Source organism: Phoxinus phoxinus (assembly GCF_949152265.1).
Source record: "Phoxinus phoxinus genome assembly, chromosome: 9".
NCBI classification, from domain to species: domain Eukaryota; kingdom Metazoa; phylum Chordata; class Actinopteri; order Cypriniformes; family Leuciscidae; genus Phoxinus; species Phoxinus phoxinus.
This window is the reverse complement of record NC_136884.1, coordinates 14,079,181-14,102,681: the sequence shown is the minus strand read 5'-3', so window position 1 is coordinate 14,102,681 and position 23,501 is coordinate 14,079,181. Positions and strand designations below refer to the sequence as shown.

The 23,501-nt window shown below is 40.4% G+C and overlaps 2 protein-coding genes across 16 annotated transcripts in view; one reads left to right on the top strand and one right to left on the bottom strand.

The window, feature by feature from the left end:
* Positions 1-17,207, top strand: part of ppfia2 (PTPRF interacting protein alpha 2) — a 147,378-nt gene extending 130,171 nt beyond the window's left edge. For 5 of the 11 annotated variants that reach the window (XM_079623994.1, XM_079623991.1, XM_079623999.1 and 2 more), the window contains 10 exons: positions 55-117; positions 2,182-2,214; positions 3,346-3,521; positions 3,656-3,753; positions 3,833-4,008; positions 4,086-4,154; positions 4,601-4,757; positions 6,937-6,993; positions 15,015-15,095; positions 16,373-17,207. In XM_079623994.1, coding sequence (XP_079480120.1) covers positions 55-117; positions 2,182-2,214; positions 3,346-3,521; positions 3,656-3,753; positions 3,833-4,008; positions 4,086-4,154; positions 4,601-4,757; positions 6,937-6,993; positions 15,015-15,073 — 888 coding nt within the window. In that variant the 3' untranslated portion in view covers positions 15,074-15,095; positions 16,373-17,207. Of the gene's footprint in view, positions 1-54; positions 118-2,181; positions 2,215-3,345; positions 3,522-3,655; positions 3,754-3,832; positions 4,009-4,085; positions 4,155-4,462; positions 4,484-4,600; positions 4,758-6,936; positions 6,994-15,014; positions 15,096-16,372 lie in introns of those variants that run through there. The other 6 variants (XM_079623998.1, XM_079623996.1, XM_079623993.1 and 3 more) reach the window with 3 other exon arrangements.
* Positions 17,208-17,247: 40 nt separating this feature from the next.
* The window catches only part of acss3 (acyl-CoA synthetase short chain family member 3), a 73,297-nt gene continuing 67,043 nt past the window's right edge, over positions 17,248-23,501 (bottom strand). For 2 of the 5 annotated variants that reach the window (XM_079624008.1, XM_079624006.1), the window contains 8 exons: positions 22,403-22,498; positions 22,165-22,228; positions 20,350-20,431; positions 18,708-18,830; positions 18,522-18,621; positions 18,273-18,448; positions 18,093-18,168; positions 17,248-17,366 (listed from right to left, as the gene is read on the bottom strand). In XM_079624008.1, coding sequence (XP_079480134.1) covers positions 17,335-17,366; positions 18,093-18,168; positions 18,273-18,448; positions 18,522-18,621; positions 18,708-18,830; positions 20,350-20,431; positions 22,165-22,228; positions 22,403-22,498 — 749 coding nt within the window. In that variant the 3' untranslated portion in view covers positions 17,248-17,334. Of the gene's footprint in view, positions 17,367-17,420; positions 18,169-18,272; positions 18,449-18,521; positions 18,622-18,707; positions 18,831-20,349; positions 20,432-22,164; positions 22,229-22,402; positions 22,499-23,501 lie in introns of those variants that run through there. The other 3 variants (XM_079624007.1, XR_013799089.1, XM_079624009.1) reach the window with 3 other exon arrangements.

Genomic DNA, 23,501 nt, shown 5'->3' with positions numbered 1-23,501 from the left:
TTTAACACTTGCTTGCCCTTCCTGTCGGATTCATCTCCGGGGCCGCCCACATAGCCGTCGGGTAACGTGTGGGTAACCCACGAGGAAATGGAGACCCTTGCCGCCCCCTCGAAAACGGTCAGTCACCTCATCCTTTTCAACTGTCTAACAGAAAAAAGCCCACCCATTTGCTCTTTGCTTACTCTTACTTAGATTTTGTGCAAATGTTTTTGTTTCACAGAATCAGGACAGAGCCTGAAAGTGGACATGAAACCCAAATGAGCATCATTTACTTTTCTAGTACAAGTTCCTGGACTTGTACTAGAATTGTGCTCAATTCAAGTCGCAATAATGGCAAAAAAAAACAAAAACAGAAAATGAAACGTTACGGATATGTCAAGATACTCTCGAAGGTGATTTTTACCCACTTTACAGGTTAAAATACATCAAATTAAGGAAGTAAAATGATTTGCGAATGGGGATTCATGTCGACTCCAAGCTCTGGTCTTTAACCGGGCAGAGGAAGATTTCCTCAGCTCACGTCTGAATATAATCAGCTCATATGTGCCGCCATCAATCACATCCAGCGCTAACGATCTTTTAGACGGGTGCCCCAGCAGCGACAGAGGCCCTAATTTCATATAGAGCAGAGAACGAGGCTGGACGGACGTGACGTTCTCACGTTCAAATGGAATGCAATCAGTCAAAGGAGAATAAAACCAGCCTTGTTATTCTCCATTGAGCCTCATACAATCATCACGGTTCACCCTCATCAGCATATAACCATCACCGGGAGCACGAGTCTGGAACGGAATCAGACGAATGCATGTTGTGAATCTGATGAACAACCCCAAATCCAGTGAAGTTGGGACATTTTGTAAAATGCCATAAAATGAAGAATATGTGATTTGTTAGTTGTCTTTAACCTTTATTTAACTGACAAGGGTACAAAGATTTTCAAAGTTTTCACCGACCAACTTGAGTGTGTTTTGTAAATATAACCAAATTTTGATTTTGATGGCTGCAACACACTCCATGAAAGTTGGGAGAGAGGCACGTTTACCACTGTCACATCATCTTTCCTTTTAATTAGACTTTTTAAATGTTTGGGATCTCGCCTGATACAAGACAGCCACTCAACAGTCTGTGGTTGTGATTCCCTGTTTCATGATGGGCCGTACATTTTCAATAAGAGACAGATCTGGATTGCAGGAAGGCCTCTATGGTGTAGAGAAACTCTGTTTTAGCATGAAACATGGACTGTCTTTTAGTCCATCTCTGAGATGAGCTCGGGCCCAGAGAACTCGGCAGCATCTCTGTATTGAACAGATCCATGTATTCTAGATTCAGCGGCAGACTGTGTTAAGTGTCAAGGGTTTTCCAAAGAACTCCCGAGGCCATGTGGCTGTATTTAACAGAGTAGCACGATGGTCTCTCATGCAATGCCATCTGAGGGCTCGGAGCTCACGCACGCTCAACAGAGGTTGATTTCTCTGGATTCCCTGAATCTTTTTGCAATATTATGTATTGTAAAATGTAAAAGAACTAAATGCTTTTTGAATTATTTTAATTTTTTGATAATTCTCTCATGAAGTGATGAGCCATGACCCATCTTTGCTTGTAAAGACTGAGATGCTGCTTTTACACTCATTCACGATTCCCTCACCTTTACCAATTCACCTACTTTGTGGACAGTTTCAAGAGTTTAACTTGGATATTCTATAAGCTTTTCACTTTTATTTAGCCTCTGTCCCAGCTTTTTTTCAGTATGTTGCAGCCATCAAAATCGAAATGTGTTAATATTTACCTAAGTTGGTCAGTGAAAACGTTGATAATTCTTCTTTATACTTTTGTCATTTAAATAAAGGTTCAATAAAAACATTTAATGCATCACAGGTTATTGATTGTATTGAATTTTACAAAATGTCCCATTTTGGATTTGCGAATGTAGTTTGTGTGATGTTTTATTGTATGTGGATGCAGAGAGAGTAGTACAGTAAGAAACGTGTCCATCTGTGTGTGCTGTTGTGTTACATGTTTAATAATGTTTAAACCTGTCAGATGCATTAGGATGTACAAGTGGGTGATAATTTATTATAAAACTAAGTATGTATGTGCTTTGAAAAGTAAACTGACGTACATGCAGTTAAGCAACAGTTAGCAGACGTAGAGCTGATGCAACGCTTCCTTGTGTCTCCGCAGAAGTCCCAGTCAGAGGAGGGGAGCTGGTCACAGGTGAGAGTGTGACAGTCCACACAGAGATACACTAATTCATTTCTAGCACTCATTCACATTCATTAGCATTTTACATGCATTTAATGTTAACATGAGAGTAGAGCGAAAGAACGTCGTACTAACCTTGTCTGCTTGCGATGTCACATCCACATTATGTTGTGCATGTGTAAAAGTCAGTAAACACGACCCGATCTCACGGCAATTTGTACGAATTTTACGAGGTGGCTAATTCCTACCAATTCATACGACCTCATTCGTACAAATTTTGCTAAATTGTACATATTTTACGAGTTGCCAAATTCGAATGAATTCGTACAAATGACCTACCCCTGACCCCGCCCCTAAACCTTCCCATCACGTGGGTTTAGACAAATCGTACGAGTGAGGTCGTACGAATTTGCCACCTTTTAATCACTCGTACAAATTCGTACGAATTGGTCTTGAGATAGCGTTGGAAAACATGGTCATGTTTTGCTTCATATCCGCACGAAGAAACCTGGATTTGACTACGGTATCCGCCATGAATTACAGCGTATAACGTACATCCTTTAGTTTAAAAGTAGCGACTCTGCTAAAAATATTTATTATGTTATGAATTGTTGCAAGTTTATGAATTATGAAGTTTATAATAATTAAGATTCATTAAGTCATGCTTATATCAAGGCTGCATTTTTTCGAACAGTAGCATTGTGAAATAATATCGAACTGTTTTGTATTAATATATTTTAAAATTTAATTTATTCCTGTGATATTAAAGCTACATATTAAAGTCTAATAGTCAAATGATCTTTCAGAAATCATTGTAATATTCTGATTTGGTGCTCAGTTACTATTGGTGTTCAATTAGTTTGTTAAATTGGTGTTAATCATTTTCGGTGTTGAAAACAATACCAATACTTTTTTGTCAGGATTACTTGATTAATAGATTTTATTTGCAGCATTTATTTGAAATAGAAATGTTTTGTAACATTATAAGTGCCCTTTCATGTGATTTTTGTTAAATGTAATGAAATAAGACAGTTACAGCCCAATGAACGTGGAACTAGTGCTTTATAAAATGTGTAGACAAGCAGCTCCTTTCGGCAGAAGCACATGGTTGTTAAATGTGTTGTGCGTGTGTGTGCGATTTAGACGCTGGCATACGGGGACATGAATCACGAGTGGATCGGGAACGAGTGGCTGCCCAGTCTCGGCCTACCTCAGTACCGCAGCTACTTCATGGAGTGTTTGGTGGACGCGCGCATGCTGGACCACCTCACCAAGAAGGACCTCAGAGTGCATTTAAAAATGGTGGACAGCTTTCACAGGTCAACAGTCCAAGAACATTGGTGTCAAACTATTGGCGTAAAACATTTCCATCCGATCGAGCGATTAAATCCGAGCAGACTCGGCCACAATTAAGCTGGCTTTGGTTGTAATACCAATGTATTGTTTGTAACAGAACCAGTCTGCAGTACGGCATTATGGGTCTGAAGAAGCTGAACTACGACAGGAAGGAGCTGGAGAGACGCAGAGAGAGCAGCCAGCACGAGATAAGAGGTATGTAATAGTCCCCCGTGTTTGTGATATTCCAATGAACAAAAACACCCACTAGGATTTTGTGTTTGCGTTTGCATAGACGTGCTGGTGTGGAGTAACGAACGAGCGATTCGCTGGATCCAGAGCATCGGTCTCCGCGACTACGCCAACATCCTGTTAGAGAGCGGCGTGCACGGGGCGCTCGTCGCGCTCGACGACAATTTCGACTACAGCAGCCTGGCCCTGCTGCTGCAGATCCCCAATCAAAACACTCAGGTCTCCATCCATCCACACACACATTGCATGTTTATTTGGAGGGGAAAATATTGAATTGACTCTTTTTTCCCCCACAGGCTAGACAAATTCTGGAAAGAGAGTACAACAATCTGCTGGCACTGGGAACAGAGAGGCGATTAGATGAGGTCAAGCACTAGTTTCTTTATTTTATTAGAACCGAACAATCGACAGCAGTGTCAATGAAACCGAACCTCAAAAATGAGCAATTTAGAACGGCGCTTTTCACAGTCAAGTTCCAAACGAAACATAAGCAGGCGTAAATGACAATTGTTTTAGCATGTTGGTCTGCACAAAAATACACATTTTGAGTAAAAACTGTACTAAACCGAAACAAAATTGCCTGAAAAGCTGATGAGGGTTCATGAATTCTAAGTACATTTATTAGAATTTAATCAACATTTTGTTTTTGTTTCTTTTCCACTGACCTTGACAGTGAATTGTGCAATGAGCCAATGTAAGCTTACATCAATTGCACAGCAAAGCTAAAAGCATATTGTTTATGTAAATATTTGCTGCAATAAGCAGTGTAAAATAGCACGTTGGTCTAAATTTGTCTTTGGACCATCCGTAGTGCGACGAGAAAGACTTCAGAGGGCCGTCGTGGAGGAGGCAGTTTCCTCCGCGGGACGTCCACGGGATCAGCATGATGCCCGGCTCAGCGGAGACCCTGCCCGCAGGCTTCCGCCTCACTGCCACCTCCGCACACTCACGCAGACTGCCGCCAGAGGGTGAGACCCGCGCACGAGTACTCACACAGCACCACTACTCGTAGCAGATAGCAGAGCACAGAAGCCGGCTAGGGGGCAAAGCGTTTGAGATGGGATACTAGCATTGTGCTTACTGCTAACTTGATTGTCTTTTTTTAATTGAATTGAATTATTTCTTTAGTGTGTGTGTGTGCAGCTGCTAGGGGAAAAAAAATGGTCTGTGCGATGAAATGTAGCACATTAGCACACATCCGATTACTTGCACGTGTGTGTTAGTGGTGTGTTTGTATGAAGTGAGCGTTTGTGTGTGAGGTTAATGTAGGACTGCACAATTTGATGAAATGAAACCGAAATGGCGCTTTGTCTTATTTCATAAAAAGCTCCATCTCTGCAAGCGCTGTAAGTTTATATAGTCGTTTATAACACGCATTTGAAAAATCAACACGTGACAAACGTATTTTCAAACTTGTAACGAGAGGCATTTACAAACCTGCTGGTGTGCAACAAAATAGAACATTTAATGGCATTTTCCTCCAAAAATCCATTCATATCATCAGTCGAGTGTTTGTGATGTTGCTTCTTATCGCAAATTAGGCAGAAATGATATAATTGTATTGTATTCTATACAGCGATAAAATACTTTATTCTTTATAAAAAATAGAATTATAAAATTATAAAAAAGGTGAGATGTCTATAAGAACACAGATAAACCATATATTACTGCAAATGTTTATTGTCTTCATGTTTCGTCAGTCAAAGCATCTCTCTCTGCGTTATTCTGCTACAGCGATAGCTGGATGCCTTTGTCCATATAAGGGATTTCCTGGAATGTCATAAGCGTTATGAATTCTATGCGTCTCACTTGTGGATTTCAGCACGAGGGCGCCCTCCGACTACCAGTATGAATGAAACAGATATTACATTACATGTGTGTATACAATATAGCTAACAACACCCTATTTTGGGTAAAAATCTGAAAAATAATACTTAAGTAAACATAAAAATCCATTAATTTTTCTCTCCATGTATGCAAACGACTATGAAAGTAAGAAAAAGAAGAAATTACCATCACAGACTTTTATCATCATAATAATAATTTTATATTTTTATGAAATTTTAAACATTTCTATGATTGATAGGAAAATGAAGTGGTAAAATGAAGTACTCAAATGGATGGATGTGGTTTCCCAATGTTTTGTATTTGTCTGAAAACAGTTCTTGTTAAGGTTTGTATTTTGTGTGCCCTGTCTAGAACATTAATGTGTTTTGTCAGTCACATGCCTGTTTAAGTGATGACGCGCACTACTTGTTTTTAGACATGGGACAGACTTTTATACTTGTGCTACAATTGTGTGGCCTGTGCTACATAACAAAACTATTTCTAGTTGATTTCAGGGCTGGGAAAAACAATGTGGTAATTTGTGCAATTACTATTTGTTGTTGGTTTTGTAAAATGGTTTAATTAGTCATTTTACAACTTAAGGTTTAAGTTATTAATATCAATAATACCTGCGTTATTGACAGAAACGTATAAAGTGGCACATGTAAATGTGATATTATAATGGATTTGAATATTGTGAATATCGTTTTAAGTACACTAAATTGAAAGTTTGTTGAAAGATATTTTGTAATGTATAATTGTTGATAAATAATGAATAAAATGTGATCATTTTATAAACCTGATATTTGATCATTTGCAGTTTAGTCGTAGCTTTCAGTTCTACTGTAGTGTTGAATTGTTATAATTAGTAATTAGATCAATCGATCAGTCAGTTTAACAGCGCTGTCAGTATTGATGTAAGGTACATACTGGCCTCCATTTGTAGTACTCTGAAAAAACATCAAAGAAATAAGTAAAATATGAAATGTATTATTGGAAAAGTGCATTTTCAGCAGCCATTACTTCAGTCTTCAGTGTCACATGATATTTATGTGTGCAATAGGTTTGAAACTGATGTTTAATACTGCTGTATTATATTTTCCACATTCAGACTTGGGTGAACTATTCCATGAATACACATTTTGGCAAAAATAATAGGAAAGAGAATACAATTATTATTAGTATGGTGGGAGACTATTCCAAACAAAGCCAGTTGCACACAAACAAACTTCAGCTCAAGATGGACAGACAAAAGTAACACACACACACAAAGGTTGACTGTGTTTCTGTTGTTGTTTTTTACGGACGGCTGCCGGGTAGTCTTGTACGAGGCGATGGACGACAGTCCTGACGACATGTATTTGGACTGGTTTCAAGGTCAGATATGACAGCGCCTGCAAATGTGTGGCTTTCCCGACCCTCGTCCCTACAGTGCAGTGTGCCCGTACCCCCTTACCTGGTCTCAATGTGTCCTGTCCTTTCTTAACCGTCAAATATACCTGTGAAGTGTATGTCAACAGTGATTTGGAGCAGCATCACGGCAGCCTTGGAACGGAGAGATGTGGCGGATCTCGTAATGGCAATAAATACAGTATGTTGGCCAAACCGTTATGGAGTTTCCTTTGTGTCCTTTTTATTCAATCAAACATACTCTGAGAGCAAAACTAATTATTTAGTGAAAAAGAAAAGATAGCAAAAAAGGCTAAAAAAATAAAGAAGTTGATAACAAAATTATTTGCAGTGTGTAAATCTTTAAAACCCTTTATTTTTCTTTGTGCATTTCAAATACTTTTTCCTCACAAACGCACACATTTTTCTATTTTTTTTTTTCAGGTCTAAATCTTTTGCTTGCGAGTTAAAAAGTTTTACTTGCAAATGAAGCCGTGTCTCAGTGGGGCGGTCTCTATCAAGCAGGATGAAAGGCCCTTTTCTATTGGTCACCCTGGACAGGTTGACCACGCCTACTATGTTTTGCCGCCGCACAGTGTCTGTGAGAGAAGAGCGAGCGAACTTGTAACATGTCGAGCAATAGGTCGCTTAGTGAGTTAGATAACTGATTTAGTATCATAAACCCAGTGACAAGTGAACTGAATTATTCTCTTCTTATGCTCTCCCATTAAAATACTTAGCGTTGGCTAAACCAGTGAAGTCTGGCCAAAGGGTCGGGTTTAGGTAATCTTATGTCTGATCTGCCATAACTTCTGGATCATTTCATTACCGTGATAGTGCTAGCAGGAGAGACACATTGACTTTTAACAATATTAGGCTTATACAAATTATAATGATAATAGGCTAGGTACATAAAATACACAGGCTAATATAAAAGAGGTTTTTATAAATGACTTGACACGTTTTCTTTCGTTAATGATTTATAGATTCAATTGTTTAACATGCTCTTATCTACTGTAGAAAGACAGATATTTTCCCCAGCAGTTTTTAACTTTTTGCTGTTATGTAAGTGCATGTAAACTTTCACATTTTCCATATTCATATTTAATCTTAAGTACTTCATATAATATGCCTTTTAATGTCACTATTCTTGTCTACAAATGTATCAGCGTCGCTGGTTTATGATCGGCAAATGCTGTTGCTTATTAGAGCTGAAATGTCCACTACCCACTACCACCCTGTGTCCGCTTGTGCTTACCGGGTCACGATCTCTCGCTGCACCGCGACTGGAGAAGAAAGTCTGCGCCCCTGCCCAAGAAGCGTGGTAAACGGAGGAGGCGAGGGACCAGAGCGGGCCTCCAGGTCAAAAATATGCGCCTATGGAAACACTCCCTTGCCGGCAACCGGACGGACTGTCTGCTCTTGGATCGTAACCTCACATTTCTCTACCAACCAGGCGTTGCCTGGCCCTGGACCCCCACTAGATCATCCTACCTGCGGGCAGTGCTTTTGGATGCGCCCGGTGGATTGCTGAATAGGGATCCACCTCCCCTACCCCTTGGCCGGGATCGTCATGCCTACGCTCAGGATTATCGAGTGCACATCTTCCTCTACCTCTGAAGACGACTCAGTTATCGCATCTGTGAATATGTGCTTGTTAAATGCCCGTTCTGTGGTGAACAAGGCGCAAGTTCTGAATGACCTGTTGTTATCAAGGTCATCTTATTTGACTGTGATTTTAATTCCATGGGTAGTAGTAATGATGTTGAGTTCTTAATGCAGTCTTTTAACAATTTTTACTCTTCTGTGTTGGACGAAGTGGCTCCTCTAAAGATCAAATCTAACCCCATCTGTAACGCCTTGGATGCACCGTCTGTATCGTAAGGAATTTATGAAGGATTTGAATAATTGAGTTAAGAAATCCAGGTCTGCTAATTTAATCTCTTTTTCTAAGATACACTCTACTGAGACTGCCCTGGTCTATAATGTCTATAATGACCTTCAGACGTAGGTCTGTGTTCATTGGTAGTACTTCTAGACCTCAGTTCTGCATTCGATACAGTCGACCACCATATCATGACTAAGAGATGACATGAATGGGTGGGCATATCAGGAGTGGCCCTAGACTGGTTTACATCCTATCTCTCAGATAGAAGTTTTGATGTCTCTATTGGGGATTCCCACTCTGCATCATCACCCTCGTTTTGTGGTGGTCCAAAGGGTTCAGTGTTGGGCCCAATATTGTTTACTTTATAACAGTACATGTTGCCTCGGTCAGATTATTCATAATTTGATAAGATAAGAACCCAGATAAGACGGAAGTTTTAATTATAGCGCCAGACAGCGCTATCCCTCTGATTAAGCAGAACATTGGGTCCGGCCTAGTCTAAGGAACCTCTAGGTGACATTTGACAAGTCCCTATCTTTCGAAACTCATATCAAATCACTGACCAAATCCTGTTTTTTCCACTTATGCAACATTGAGCAAATTGAGGGCTGTGGTCTCTCAGTCAGAACTGGAGATTCTCATTCATGCCTTCATTTCCTCCCGTATTGACACCCCCTTCCGGTCTCTCAGGTCTATTAACTAAAATCTGCTATCCACGCCACACACTCGTTTGAAGACGAGGGGATAGAACCTATGCCGCTCACTTGAAGACTCACTTGTTCAGGTTCAATTTTGGTCTCTATCTCTGTATTTGGTCTATTTATGATTTTATCTTAGTAAACGACCTGTTGCTCGACATGTTACAAGTTTGCTCGCTCTACTCTCACAGACACACTGCGTGTCAGTGGCTAACCTGTCATTTTGATCCAGGATGACCAATAGAAAAGGGCCTTTCATCCTGGTTGATAGAGACCGCCCACTGAGAAACGGCTTCATTCGCAAGTAAAAGTTTTCAACTCGCGAGCAAAAGATTTAGACCTGCAAATTAGACCCAAAAAAGATAGCAAAATGTGTGTTTGTGATGAAAAAGTGGTCGAAATGGCCAAACATACCCACTGCAAATAATTGTATCAACCTCTTTATTTTTGAGCATTAAAAATAATTGTTTTTGTTTTTTATTACAAAATAATCAAACACAGTACGTTTGATTGAACAAATAAAAAGACACAAAGCCGTGAAGCAACGGCAGGGAAAATACGGTGAAGATTTAAAAAGAAACGGTGTTAATTTAGGCAAAAATATTTGTAGTAGCTGTAATTTGCTACTGAATTTGGTACACACGTCATTGCCATTCTCGTGAAGATCCTTTTGGGAAGCCGTCTTCAGCGTTCACTCTAATATCCAGCGGCAGCGTGCCAAGGTGGGTTCTTTTCAGCACAATATGAGGAGCAGCTCTTTTTTCCTTTTATTCCTAGATGCCAAGGGGTTTCCAAAGGTCCCATCCTTTGCGCCGGTCCTGGTTAATTTACTGACGTTTGCATTTTGCCCACCCAGTAGCGAAGGGCTAAAGAAAAATCTCTCTCCTACGCACGTTAACAGAGGCAGGTATGACGTCAGAACCCGGAAGTGTAATTTGCCACTGGTTCCTATTTTCCAACGTATGAGTAAAATGAAGTGTTTGGTAAACATAACTTAAAAAATGTTTTGTTCTACAATGTACATTACACAGACTCACACCCCAAGCTGCCATATGCAGTTGAAAGAGAATTGGTGTGTGTAATTTATGTTGTAGAACAAAATGTATAGTGAATTTGTTTTCACAGGGTTTACTTTTCATTTATCCCAAAATGTAGAATGAACCAGCAACGAATTAGACTTAGAAGTCATATCCCCTGTGCCGCTCTATACAGTGTTCGCACTGCTCTGTGTTTCCGTTAAGGGTATCGGAGTGACAAATGTGAGTCGTGTCCATGGATCTTTTTGAAGAAAGTAGGACGATTGCTTGTGTCTTGAACCTTCTAAAGAACGTACAGGAGATGAACTCCCCAGCTTCCCTCTCAGAGGATAAAGGTGTTTGTAGGTCGGCACAACATAGAGCTGCGGACTTCCTTTGAATCGTCACCGGCAAATCACCTCCATCCCAATTGCTGAGCGACTTTATCTTCAGCCTGTCCTCCACCCTCAGGCGGCGAGCTGCCGAGGATCTGTTTGCATGGCTATCCTCTGCGGAGAGAGGCGGTGCGGAAGTTGAGGCTCACCTGCGGTCAAATGCACTGCCTTGCTAAAAAGTAAGAGAAGACATGTTCCACAGGGACCACCTGTCATGAGCATACGTGGAGAGTAGTTCTCTGGGCCTTGGCCATGAGATGTTAAAGTGAAGGTTAAAGGTTTGCCTTTGAGGGCGATGGCGAAACGGAACGTGTTTAGCGGTATGGTGTGCACAGACTCATTGATTGTAATGTTTTGTGCAGGAATGAGAGCAAAGCCTTTTGTGCCACAAAGGTGTATTGTTGCAATTTGTTTGTGTGTGTGTGTCATATGGCGACTGACAGAAATACCATAGGTCAACACCTACTTGAAAGCAGGTTTACGGAAGGTGTGTGGTCTGTGAACGCTTTGGATTGTGGAACGTGTTATAGTTTTGTTAAAGGGCACCTACTATGCCCCTTTTCACAAGAGGTAAATGAAGTTTTAGGTCAAAATACCCCACAGATAATTTTTTGCAGCATATTTCAATGGTAATTTTTTGGCACTCTGAAAAATGCACCGTTTTAGTGTGCATCCCTTTAAATGCAAATGAGTCGCTGCTGCCGGCCCAGAGGGAGGAGCCTCACGAGTTTGAGCTCAGAGCCAGGACGATCTCATCTGGTATGAAAACAGAAACTCTTAGTAGCAGTGTTCATTTTGACCAGGAGTTGGACAATAATGGCCACGGAGCCAGAGAATATACGCTGTATAGAAACAGAACAGGTATAGTGTAGTTTAATTACGGTTCTAACTTATTTGTAATACTGCTTTTATCCACTATTAGTACAAGCCTGTTGTAGAGGACTGTGTCCGAATGATGGGTTTAATGAAGTTTATTGTACATCACACAAAAGATGAATGGTCAGTTTTACTCCAGCATAAGAGCTGATAACTGGTAAATGTCATAAAGTGGTAAAATTGATATCTGTAAAATGAGTCGATGAGATTGGCTCTCACTTTCATTACTGCTGTGATCAGTAATGGTAGGCGTATCGCTCTGGAGAGACTATAAGTTTGGTCACGAACAGTTGGTACTGATCCATCCTCGAGTAACAACGGGAGTAAAGGAAGACTGCTATGTTCATTCTCACATCCAACAACAAAACACCTCAAAACAAAACTTTAACAGATAGTCTTGTGTACAGCTGCTGTGGCGTCGAACAATGCCAGACTGTTTAGCTCACTCAGGGCGGGTCTACGCTAAAACTGCCATGTGTTACAGCAGTTGTGGAAGGGGCTTGTGCAAATCTACATCACATTGGGCCAAATCTAAGAAAGGCTTGTTCTGAGACAGTGCTTATGCTTTATGGGTATTGAAAAAAACAGCAATGGGTATATTTTTATCATTATAGGGTGGTTGTGTATAGGTTCCCTTTAAGGGCTGTTTTATTACTGGCATATTTAGCGGACATCCTGCTTTGTCTGTTCATAACTCGGGTATGCTGTTTGCTGTGGATTACTTGAGACTAGCTGTCAAAGGTACTCCAGCATTTGTGGTGAAGGTGAGCTTGGGAAGCGGTGGATGTACCGAGTTAGGTTCACAGACACTTTTGTTTTATTGGAAGAAGAGTGGCTTCATAGTTTGTACCTGGTCAGTGCATTGGCTCTCCTCACTATGATGAGGATTTGTTGTGTCATGGGTTTAAGGCTTGTTCTACCATGGCGACCTCATGGTTCACGACATGTGTGCGGCGGTTTTTGTGTGATTTGTCATTGGTGCATTATGTATTGTTAAATTGATATGTTTCTGGTTAGAAAGTAATCCTAAACAATGATTAATGTAGATATTTGATTATTCTGGGTATCCCATAGTTTCCAGAGTCAAATGCCCTGTGTCATTTGGATCTCATGCACACAAATTGGCCAGTCTGTTCTTGGTCAGAGGGTGTAGAGTTAGCTAATACCTCTTTAGTCGGTTGCCCAGTGCTCACTTGTACCAAAAAAGTGTAGTTTATTTTGCCATTTCTGTAGAAGTGTCTGTAACAACTGAAGTCAGTGATAGACAGAAATGCAAAGGTCTTCAGATGACATGCCTACAGATCTGCAGTAGCATCAGCCTGTTCATTAGCCACTAGTCATAATGATGTCCAAATGTATTTGTCAGGCAAAATATATATCATGTCAATAGAGAAATAATAAATCCTTTATTACAATTGCTCAAAGATGACTCTAAGAGTAAGAAATGCATACCTGACAAATACCCAGACCAGAACAAGAGGGTTGTAAGTATTTAGTACACGTACACCTGGTTTTGGGGGAGAGGATTCCCATATCTTGAAGAGACACCAATCAAAAAGGTGAATGAAATTGTCCAAAGGTTTCAGTCTCTCTCATTACACCAATGACTGCAAAGAAATTGAGAGCATTTTATGAAAGAAACTTTTTCAAAGACATTTCAAATGAGCAAAAACAATAGATTGACAAGATACGTCATATATGTGGTGTATAGACATTGTTAGTGGGAAGCATAGATAAGCAAGGTGGTGTACTAGAGTCTTTTGTGAGATGAGTGAGTTTGATCTCAGCTTTGTTGTTAGCAAGAAAAGCAAGTTGTAAATGAATGAATGCTTGTTTGAATGTCTTGGTTGATATATTAGGGGGGTGAGTCCTGTGATATTGTATTGTTTGGTGTGTTAATCAGCTGGAGATGATGTATTTAGGTATGAATGTGTGCTGGGATGATGAAGAGAACAGTGTAAAAGGATTCCAAATCCTGTTCCTGGAGAATCACAAACCTGAAAAGGGTAACTCCAACCCTTGTGAAACAGAGAAAAGAAAGCAAAGAACTGCAGGTGTAGGGAGAGTGGCAAAGAGTGGGAGAAGTACATTTGTTCCTATCTGGTGTCCTGAGTCCCCTACGGTGTCCCCCTCGGTGGAGTCGCGCAGGTCGAGTCGCTTGTTCTTGTGACGTCTTTACACGAGCCGGTCTTCACACGACGAGGGATGATCACGACGGCTGCCGCTTCCGCTGCCGCTACACAATCACTGACTGCTTATGTACCTGGCAGCCTCACATTCTGCCCTTCAATTAACCAACCACGCGCCTTCTGCTAAGTCACCTGACGCTCCACACACCATTTGCTCGTTACAAATTACTAACCGTGGGAACCACACGCTACTTCTCCGCCTCCTCGTTACCCACAACCAATGACAACAGCTACTGTGTGTTCAAAGTCAACTATCGTTCATTCACTCATCTTTGTGTCATTTCTCTCTCCAAAAAGCACAGATGACCACTGTTTTATTCATGTCCCCCTCTAACACCTCTGTACTCTGTGTTTGGATGTTCAACACACTATACTAACCATGTCATTGTTCTGTACTGCTTTCTTTCATATCACCTCAAATACAATAAATATATACTTATTACAATCAAGCTACTTCATTTCCTTTATCCAATGTGCTAGAAACAACCTTGTGTATTACTACTTTGATTCATTTTTTTATTGGGGGGGGTTATTTAGTGTGTACACTAAACAAACTCTCATTATGATGATGATATCACATCATCCTGTTAAATATACAACTACTTATACAGCAGTGGTTCTAAACCTAAAAGCTGGAGCACATCTCCAAGGGGCCTCAAGATAATTGAGGTACTCTCATTTTCAAAGTGTCACTTCCACACCTGAAAAACACATGCTATTTATAAAAACACTCAAACCACACTCCCACTTTTACAAACAGGATGGATGGGTGGATGGATGGATGGATGGATGGATGGATGGATGGATGGATGGATGGATGGATGGATGGATGGATGGATGGATGGATGGATGGATGGATGGATGGATGGATGGATGGTCGGTCAGGGGTGGAAACAAACAAAAAACAAACACACCAACTCACTCTCAGTATCTTTGTTTCTGTGCAGTTGGACCATCAGCAGTACAGCGTCTGGACAGCTCCACTGTGAGGACCTACTCTTGCTGAGAGAACATGAAACCTTAAAGCTGTGAGTGACATCCATAAACTCAAAACAAACTATATGACATTGCCCCTCTCATCTGCCAAATAAATCACTCATTAAATCATTATACCCATCAAGTAAAACTTCATGAATTGTGTTCACATCAACAATCGATCCACTGAAGTGACAAGAGTGCACCAGCATCTGCAGGCAAACAGCCATGACGTTACACTCTTATTACATGTAATTACAACTCCAGCAAACAAAGCTTGGCACCAACACTAAAATTACACACTTACAGGACTGGAATATTACTACAGACAAGGGACGTTTTTATACAAACAACCAGCAACACATATTGCTGCACCAGCTTCCTCCACCCCAGATACAGCTCTGACAGTGCATCACTCCTTAATCACAAATATTAACAGCAGGGGTACAACTCAATGCTGCTTTCCTCAAACAACAGGACACTTCAGAGTATTCTGAACAAGCACGAGACTACAAAATCAACAATCATTCATGCAGGGCAGGGGGAAATGATATTCTGAAACAGCAGTCAGACCTCTTTAAGAAGACCACTTCTTCGTTCATCAGTGCGTCACTGTCTCCACAAGCAGAACAAATATGTTTTCAAGGTTGCTTGCTCCAAATACATGGCTGCAATTGTTTCAATCAGATAGCCTTTACCCAAACAAACTTTGTGCAAGAGCGCTAAAGGACACTATCTACTTCTCCCCACCCGCCACTCCACTCAACCATCAGCGCCTGAATGTGAATGCAATTGACGCATCCCACAAGAACAATGAAAACACCAAGTAGCCACAACAACCACTGCTCACAGACACATTCCCATCTTAGTCCTGCCCACAAACTTTACTTCAGAGAGAGACTGTGACAGCTACAACTGCTCCAAGATTCACCGCCCAAGGGAAAAAAGCAAGGGAAGCTGGTGTATGCAACTGTCTCCTCCTCCTCCTCCCCCCACACTTACATTCCACAAACTCTGGAGTGAAAAAACAATCCCACCCTGACACGCTAAGCTGTATCGTAATTCATAACGGGAAATGTTCCATAATAAGACATACTGTTTTGTTCTGTGGGTAAGCACATTACTTATCGCAGTTCACAATCCACTGACTGCCTCTTTGTCCTACAACAACAATGCTGTGCCAACAAAGCCCACATTACTATACGTGCATGTAACCACAGCTAGTCCACGGAGCTGACTGTCGTCGAGCTCCTTTCTCTCAAAACTGTTTGTGTTCCTAAACCGTAACGACGTCTTGTATTCATGTAAACCGTTACTTTGTTTCTTTCAGAGTCGTACCTTCAAGTTGGCCCAAACAAACCATTCTGACGAGTCACACTGCCAAGAGAACAACGGAAGCCTGCGGAGGACAGGGCGAGGAGGGGATGGTGAAGGCCCGCCGACCTCCCCCGTCCCGCTCCTCCGACTCTCGCCCTTTCTGTCTTCTTCTACGCCACGCACCTCCCTCGGCTTGAGTACTGTGTATTTCTTCTGCAGGGGATGTGTAGGTTCAACTGTAAATCACTATAAATAAAGCTCTTTTATATATAGAAATACGTAAACAAATATAAAGAAATATATATATACACATGTCTATATATAAAAAGATAAACCACACATTCAGACTTTGTGCACATTGCGTCTTTTAACGTCAAGGTGTTGAACGCTGCTGCTGTTGCGACTTTTCCCCCAACGCCCGAGAGGCGCTTTCAACATGCTGTTGCTTTTCATTCCGCGGTTTGCCCATTGAAAGCCCCTCGCCCCAAAAACAACACGTACCCGTCCGAGGCTATGTGACGCTCGTTTTTCGCTCTTACCCCAATGGAGAGCAATGTACGTCTGTTGAAGGTACAGGTCTGACCCAAACCCTTCAAAAACACACATCTAACTGGATGTTGTTCTGTAACTTCACATAACCCATAGCCCTCCTGAAACACCCTCGACGCTCACCCTCACCCCCCGCAAATGGCTACGTTACTTTCGGGAGCCTATGTTTTGACATTTTCCACAAGAACGTCGTTAATTGGATATGTTTAACTCTCGTGTTGACTTTAAAGCGTACGCTCGCCTGCTGACCTTTGATCGGCTGGCCGCCTCTCGTTAGGGGAAATCTCCAAAAGACAGGCTTAGCTCGTAGTGATCGTACACTTACTTGCTGTGACTTACTTTGGTGTAAAAAATGTTTCCAACTCTTGTTTGTGTTCAAAATGCAGGGAACACCTCTTGTACAGCCCTCCACTTCCTGTCTTTGAGTTATTTCTGACACTTCGACAGTTTGTACATCCCTGTTTTGCACGCACAGAGAATCGTTTTATTTTGTGTCCATTTTTTTATTTATTACTGATTGTATCTTGGTCAAAACTATGTGGTGATCAAAGAACTTTTAATTGTCAATAAAAGTACACTCAAATAGGTTTTCTTTATAACAATCATTGTCGGAAATCTTTCTTCAAACTGATGCTGCACTAGTACTTTAGTACATTACATTTCACCTTGATTGATCCCTTCATTTTTTTATAGTGCATTTTACCAATCAAAAGGAGGAAAACAATATTTCACTTCATGAAAATAGAGACAACTTTTAGGACAACTACAAAATGTTTTTGTACATTACAATACAAAACCAGAAAACGTTTCTGTACATAAAATAAATCAAACTTCTTATTGTTTCTCTCTTCTCTTGATATTGGGGTGAAATAAATATAAACCGGACTTATTTTTGTAACACTAACCTGTTCAAACTTAACTTATCTAAACTATTTGATTGGTTTTCATTTGGTCCAAATAATACAAAACCTTAAACAAATACAACTTAACTTATCTTATTAACACACATTAATCAAATACTTTTTTTGTTACAATTTAGGATCACATTATTCTTACAAAAAATATGATGGCATATTACAAATATTCACATAATCTCACATCTTACAGAGGAAGGTGTGTGTGTGTGTGTGTGTGTGTGTGTGTGTGTGTGTGTGTGTGTCCATATCTGATGGTAAATTATTTACCAGGTTCTTTTACAGTTTCTCTCAGCATCTTTTCAATGTCCTTAAAGACCTCAGGATCCTCTATGGTGGGACTGATCTACAAATTTCACATTACAAACATACAAATTAGAAAGCTCTGCAGTACCATCATATTTTCACTGAACAAGAGCATTTGCAGCTGTCCACCTACTTAATAAATACCTTAAAAGGCTTGCAGTTCACCAGGTTAGCGAGAGACGATCGGGGAATTTTTCCCGAGCGGGTTTTGGGAAGAGCTTTGACAAAGACCACCTTCCTGAGAGCCGCGACCGGCCCGATGGTGTCCCTCACCAATTTCACCATCTCGTTCACCAGCACTTCTTCACTCTTCTGACAACCTACAAATATACATCCAATAAAGTGCATTCTTTTACATCCTGTTACATTACAGTGCTTTTCTTCATTTCTCACCCTTCCCGAGCACACACAAAGCCAGAGGCACGTGTCCCTTCAGGGGGTCCTCCAGCCCCACCACAGCACAGTCCACCACGGCAGGGTGCAGCAGGACAGACTGAAGGACACAAGCGATATATGGTTTGTTAGTATGGCAACAACAAAGATGCTTGTGGTTGTTATTATTTGTGTCGTGAGTGAGACCTCTTCGAGGGCGCCTGTGGACAGCCTGTGACCCGCCACGTTGATGACGTCGTCGGACCGAGACATGATGTACAAGAAGCCTTCCTCGTCCACAAACCCTGCGTCCATGGTGTCGTAGTAACCCTAGGAGGGAGTACAATAAAAAATACTTTTCAATACAAAAACTACTAGTTGAAAATATTTTGGAATACTAACACACATTCATGACTGGTATACGTAATATTTCTTTGAGCTGCTGGATGGCGCTGCACCCCATAAAAGCTCACATCACAGCATGCCATGCAGTTCTCCGCTCAATCCAATTTGCTTATTTCTACAATAGCCATTTCATAACATGCCAGTGATGCCTATCAAAGTATAAACACCCATATACATTTTACCATTATACTACATTTTTACAAGTATACCACAACAGTGGGATATAAAGCCTACTTATAAAGCCTTGAAATTCAATTTCAGTAAGTTTTGTAATTACAAAGCAATGAATGTACGCTACAGTACATGCTTGCGTATTCTCAGGCCGCAGTGTACTTCTGTCAGGTTCTTATATTCAGTGCCAACAAAATCATACACTTCTAGTTACATGTAATGTAAATGTAAACTTGGAAATAAAGTGCCTAATGTACCACCTTTAAAACATTACTTCTACCAAACATTGTCGGTTAATTCCTCTTACTCTAGGACTTCCCAAAACTCACAATATGAGCAAGCGTGTCATATGGATCACTTTTATGTCACGTTTCAGTTTTTACGTTTTTTACGTTTCAGTGTTTTACTGACACTTCAAAGTGTCAGTTCATTGTAACTAATTACATAGAAGAACATAGCAGTACTTCATTCCAAATACATCAAATGATCAAAACATCTTTTACACCTTTCGTTACAATCAGCGTGTGGATTGAATGCCGCCAGCCACAGCTGAGATGTAATGATCAAAAGCGCATGCTGAGTGCCGTCCTGTGATGAGATTATGACTGTCCTGCCTGATTATTATCAAAAGAAATGGATATAGACATCCTAATCAAACAGCGCGGAACTGTCTCGCCCTCTGCACGCCCACAGACCGTTCACGGACCTGCTGATGCGTGCCTGGAAGATGCTTCTCGGAATCATTAATCGGATGCTAGACGACTTCCTAACGTTGGGTACGCAGCTTTTATCACACCTGTAAAACTAATTTCTGGACTCCAACCTTCTCAGATCCTGATTGAGGCACATAGTATCAATTGACATTCATTAGATATTCTGTCTATGACAAAATTCACTATTTCATATTTTACACATTCAAATCACAAAGGCACAAACCACATGTATTTGAATATTTTCTTCATTATTTGGTTATGGTGTACGCCAGATAAACCTTCCCCTAATCCGCATATAAAAGCAGAAACTGTGACTGGTCACTTTGCATGTCAGTCCCTTACTGCCTGTCAGAATGTGTCTGTCTGAATTTTGCACACCATAACTGGACCAGACAAAACTACAAGTCCAAAGTCTGCCTATGCTGGTGATACAAAATGCTCCTTTCAAACTACTGCACAAAAATTGAAGGAAGATACTTGAGACTGGAAGGAAGACACTTGCATGCATGTCACAGTAGAGCAGATGGTGAATATATGCGTGTATACAGCTGAATGCTTACAGGGAACTTGGTGAAGTACAGCTTCTTAAACAGCGTCTGATTCTGCCAGAGACTGAGAGCCGCCCCGGGAGGCAGAGGAAGCCTGTCGAGAGAACAAAAAGACATGTTTTCACAAGAAAAGAAAAAAAGGTCAAGACGTGACATTGCTTCAAGGAATAAGATATTTTCAACCTTTCAGGGTCAGAAAATCCTTTCAAGTATAAACATAAATGACAATATTCAGAGGAACAAAAACATTGGGAGGAAAAAGGATTTCAAATTCAGAGGATTAACAGCAAACACAGATCATTTTAAGATTCTGTCATGATTTGCGCACCCTCATGTTCTTCTGCATAAAATATGATATTCTGACAAACTGTTTGGTTACCAAAGTACTTGTGTGTGTTTCGCAAAATAAAGTCACAATTTGTTAGAATAATTTACATTTTATATTATATACAACATTTCACCATACATTCTATTTTTTACTAATTCCTATTTTTTTTTATATAACCCTTGATGGGAACGCAAATCAAAATACTTCAACATAAAAAAAGAGGTATGTGCAACTCCTGAAAGTGTTTAGGTATCGTCTTGTTTTATAAGACACAATTTCCTTTTAATCCGAGCTTCTATCCGTCAGGCTTTCAAACAAACACGCTCTTGATTAACATCAAATCTACCGGAGAACAAAAATGACAACAACACAAACATGCGAGATTAGTTCCCTCAGCGGCGGGCGAGGACAGACGCGTCGCCAGGCTCAGACGTGGGTTGCACCTGAAGAAGGCCTGAAAGAACACACAAAATGCTCTTTTCTAAGCAGACGTGTGAGACGAGACCCCGTTAGTCATTCCGCTCAGACTCAGCCTTAATGTCCTCGTACAAAGACTGAGATTTTAAAGTCAGATCTGTGATGAAAAGATTCTCTTTGGCTTTGGCTTTGTGTCAGTAAATCTTTTATTGTGTGGGGAAGATGAGTGGACATTGAAGTGGAATGCACAGAAAAGGAGAGTTATTTGTGAAGATCAAACAAAGAGGTTGTGCTGTCATCTTAAGGACACGGCGGAGGCCTGGATGGGCATCGGACTTGTCAAAATATGACTGTCTGTCTACAACAGGGGAGAGTTCAATAGATGGAGAACAGGGCAGTGTCCATTTGGTCAAGATACTCGTATTGATCTTTTATTCTTATAATTATTATTATTGTGTATTTCATACAGTTTAATTAATGAAGAACTCGGAAATCAGCATTGTTTAGTAACATATTTCACAGATTTCTTTGTGACCTTTTGATCTAAAGGTGTACACTTTTGACGTTTAAAATTAGTTCAATATAAACATAAATTGTACTGTAACTATTTATACCAACAAAGAAGAGCAGGTGAAGGAAAATCATCCCAGGATGCACCTTGTGAATTTGTGCTGACTGTCCTTTTGCACCTCCATTTGTAATATTCTACAGTGTGGTTTCTATTTTAATATATTTTCAAAAGTCATGTATTCCTGTGTTGCAAAGATGAATTTTCCATCTGAAAAGCAATGGCTTGGCAATTTCATTTTAAAGGGGGAGCAACTTATTACATTTTGATGAACTGATTAATTGTGAATTAAAAGGTCCATTTTAATTTCATGTTCACGCTTTTGAGGAGTAACGCATCTTGATGCTCCATGACATTTGTAGCGTGATGCCCTGTGGCCTCATGGTAAGTGCATATGCTCCAAACACACTGAGATCTCCTTCATCTAGCCTGATCCTACTGTCATTCCCTTCTGTCCTCTTCCTACTGTCTCGATCGATAAAAATAAAACAATGAAAGGATTAAAATAACTCACTTTACCACAATATTTCCCAGAGTCCTTGGTTTCACCTGTTGCATATCATCATCAATCACTGTCACTATGAGACAAAGATAAAGAAAGTGCTTTGGTCGTTTATTGAATTATCTATCTATTACAAGCTCACAGTTCAATGAAAAGGAGCTCTGAGACATAATCGCTTATCGATCAACAACAAAGAGTTTATGATAAACAAATGATCAGAGTGCCAAAGAACAATGTAGAGGGATCTCACCGTCGTATCCAGGCACTGCTTTACCGGCCGTACCGGCAGGGGGAGCGACTGAGCAGCCCAGACCCACACAGGACGCAGTGATGGAGGAGCCGCTCTCTACAACAGAGACAGATGAAAGCTGCATAAGCAGGTCATTCAGGAGGAGGCACTCGTGTCTCAAACATAAGCTCATTAACATATGCCCACCGATATTTGCACATCAATGACTTTTCATCGTTCAGCAACTTTCAAGGGGTCTTGTTGCTCATTTCCCATGCAAAGAGGTTCATTAATCAGAAGAAAGGCCATTAACCTATCTATACAAATCTTAAAGGTACAGTGACATTCTAAAGGTCAGAGAGAGGGTAGACAATGGTGATGCAAAACTACATTCAGACTGTTTGTTGTTTGTATGACTATTTCATGAAAAACTGAGTGATCTGTATTGGCCAGCACTTGTAACATTGTAACATGTTTAATCTGCGTTTGAAAAGACGCTTGCTGATAGGGCTGTAAACGATTAATCGCGATTAATCGCATCCAAAATAAAAGTTTGTGTTTACATAATATATGTGTGTATATTGTGTATAATTATATAAATAAATTATATAAATAAACACACATGCATTTATATATTTAAGAAAAATGTGTTATTTATATATAAAATACTTCTTTTTATATATAATATAAAAAATATATATGTAGTATATAAATACAAATATTTCTCAAATATATACGTGCATGTGTATGTATTTATATATACAAAGTAATTATACACAATACACACACATATATTATGTAAACACAAACTTTTATTTTGGATGCGATTAATCGCGATTAATCGTTTACAGCCCTATTTGCTGAGCTAGCTGCCATTTTTACACGGAAACGATCTGAAGAGAAAACGCAAAAGTGGCGTTGCGTTATCACTTTTTATTCTGCGTTTAGACGAGCGTTATTGGGGGGAAATCTGCGTGCATATGGTGACGCAAAAGTGTGTGAAATTCGATGTAGTGTGCACTCCAGGCGGCTAGGTGGCAATGTGAAGCACTGAAAGTGAAAGAGCCGCTGTCACTGTTTGTCATGTTTAATACGGTAAAGCTGCTGCTTTAACCCTCGG